The following is a 1580-nucleotide window of genomic DNA, read 5'->3' on the forward strand; positions in this document are numbered from 1 at the left end:
CGTCATCGCCAGCAGCATCGGCCCGACGCGGCCCAGCGGTGCAGACGACGTCGCGTACACGGCGTGCTGTGGCTGCAACTCCACGCCCTCCACAGCGCTGTCGTGCGTCTGTCGGTCGGTGCAGTCTGCGCAGTCCTTCTCCACCACGTGCAGTGTCCACGAGGGCAGAAAGCCCGCGCCGATGCGCAGCGGGCTGCAGAGCATCGATGCGATGCGGCAAGTTTGCTGAGCGGTAATGTTGAGCCGGCTCACGGCGCCCTCGTGCTGCACCAGCACCGACCACGCAGCACCCGGCGGCCGCTGCAGGTAGCTGAGTTACACGTCGAAGCCATCAAGGGGCACGAGCGGCGCGTAGTTCACCGTGGGCACCTTTTACATCGACAATGCCAGCAGAGGTAGCGCGACATTGCGAGGCAGCGTAATGTGATGCCCGGTCGGTGATAAGCGGCCTAGCAAGCGTCGGATGAAGGCCGCGGCAAGTGACCTGTTCAGGGAAGGCCGCGCTGCGGCGCTGAATTCCCGAGAGGTGGCATTGATGGCGGTAGACGACGACGAGCGGACGTACATGCATTTCGCGAGGGAGGCTCAGAAAGGGCTGTCGGAGATCGCTGCCCCATTCGTTACGCTATTCGAGGTGGCACCGTCGCTTTCGCCAGCGAAAAGGCAGCCGGGCAGCAGGCGTCGTTTCACGGACTGTGCCGTGTAGCCCCTCGGCATGGATGCGTGCATGTGTGCGTGTGTGTATATGCTTGATGCCAGCGGGTCACGCCGCGACACTCGCCGCAGCAATCATATATGCGCGGTGCCTAAGCTGACCGAGTGAACAGTTCTGCGAGGATTCGTAAAGGGAAGAGCGCCGGAGTCACACGCGACGAGAGAAAAAGAGACGTCTGCGGTGCGTGCCGGGGAGCAAGTAAGTCAACGCGCGACGGCGGAGGCGGTCCGAAAAAAAAAAAAACAACGACGGGGTACAGAGCAGGCACGGCGAAGAGATGCTCGGCAGCCACCGCTGGTGCATACGCGCATCCGACCAGGCCACAAAAGCAAAACGCATGTGCCGAGATAGCGATCGATAAAAGGGCACGAGGAAGTCGTGTTGCACCGTACAACGGGTGGAGGAGCAGATCCCGGCGCTGTCTTCCAAACAGATAAGCAAGTGCGGCATCACGGAAATGCAGAGTTCACGTTGCAGGCGGTTCAGCGAGTTTCCTTTGCGTGGTCTTGACTTTCACATATTCTTCTGAAGCGAAACAGGTCAAAAATAAGTATGCGCACACCACCTCAGCTCAGCTGACGGCCGTTGAGGTGCAGCGACATCCTGGCCGACCAGGACATGCCGTCCAGCCGTCGAGCCGGGTCGATATGTCGCATAGACTCGTTCTTCCGCGTCCATTCCTTCGGGCACCTGCGGCGCCACACGCACTTGGATGGACTCCATGTCTTGATCCAACGCGGGACCCGTTCAAGGTGCTGCCCGAGGGAGGAAGCGATGGTGTCCGTCGTGCAGCTATTAGAGGAGGGCAGACTAGGTGCATGCCGGATGAGCCTCAGGCCAGGGCCCGCTGAGACCCTGCACATCC

The 1580-nt window shown here is 61.1% G+C and overlaps 1 protein-coding gene across 1 annotated transcript; it reads right to left on the reverse strand.

Moving 5' to 3' along the window:
• On the reverse strand, positions 1 to 204 carry LDBPK_020160 (phosphoglycan beta 1,3 galactosyltransferase; the record flags this gene model as incomplete). Its single annotated transcript, XM_003857864.1, has 1 exon — positions 1 to 204. A coding segment is annotated over one exon (204 nt), but the record flags the coding sequence as incomplete, so codon positions are not given.
• Positions 205 to 1580: the final 1376 nt, after the last annotated feature.

Source organism: Leishmania donovani, chromosome 2 (assembly GCF_000227135.1).
Source record: "Leishmania donovani BPK282A1 complete genome, chromosome 2".
Taxonomy (NCBI): Eukaryota; Euglenozoa; class Kinetoplastea; order Trypanosomatida; family Trypanosomatidae; genus Leishmania; species Leishmania donovani.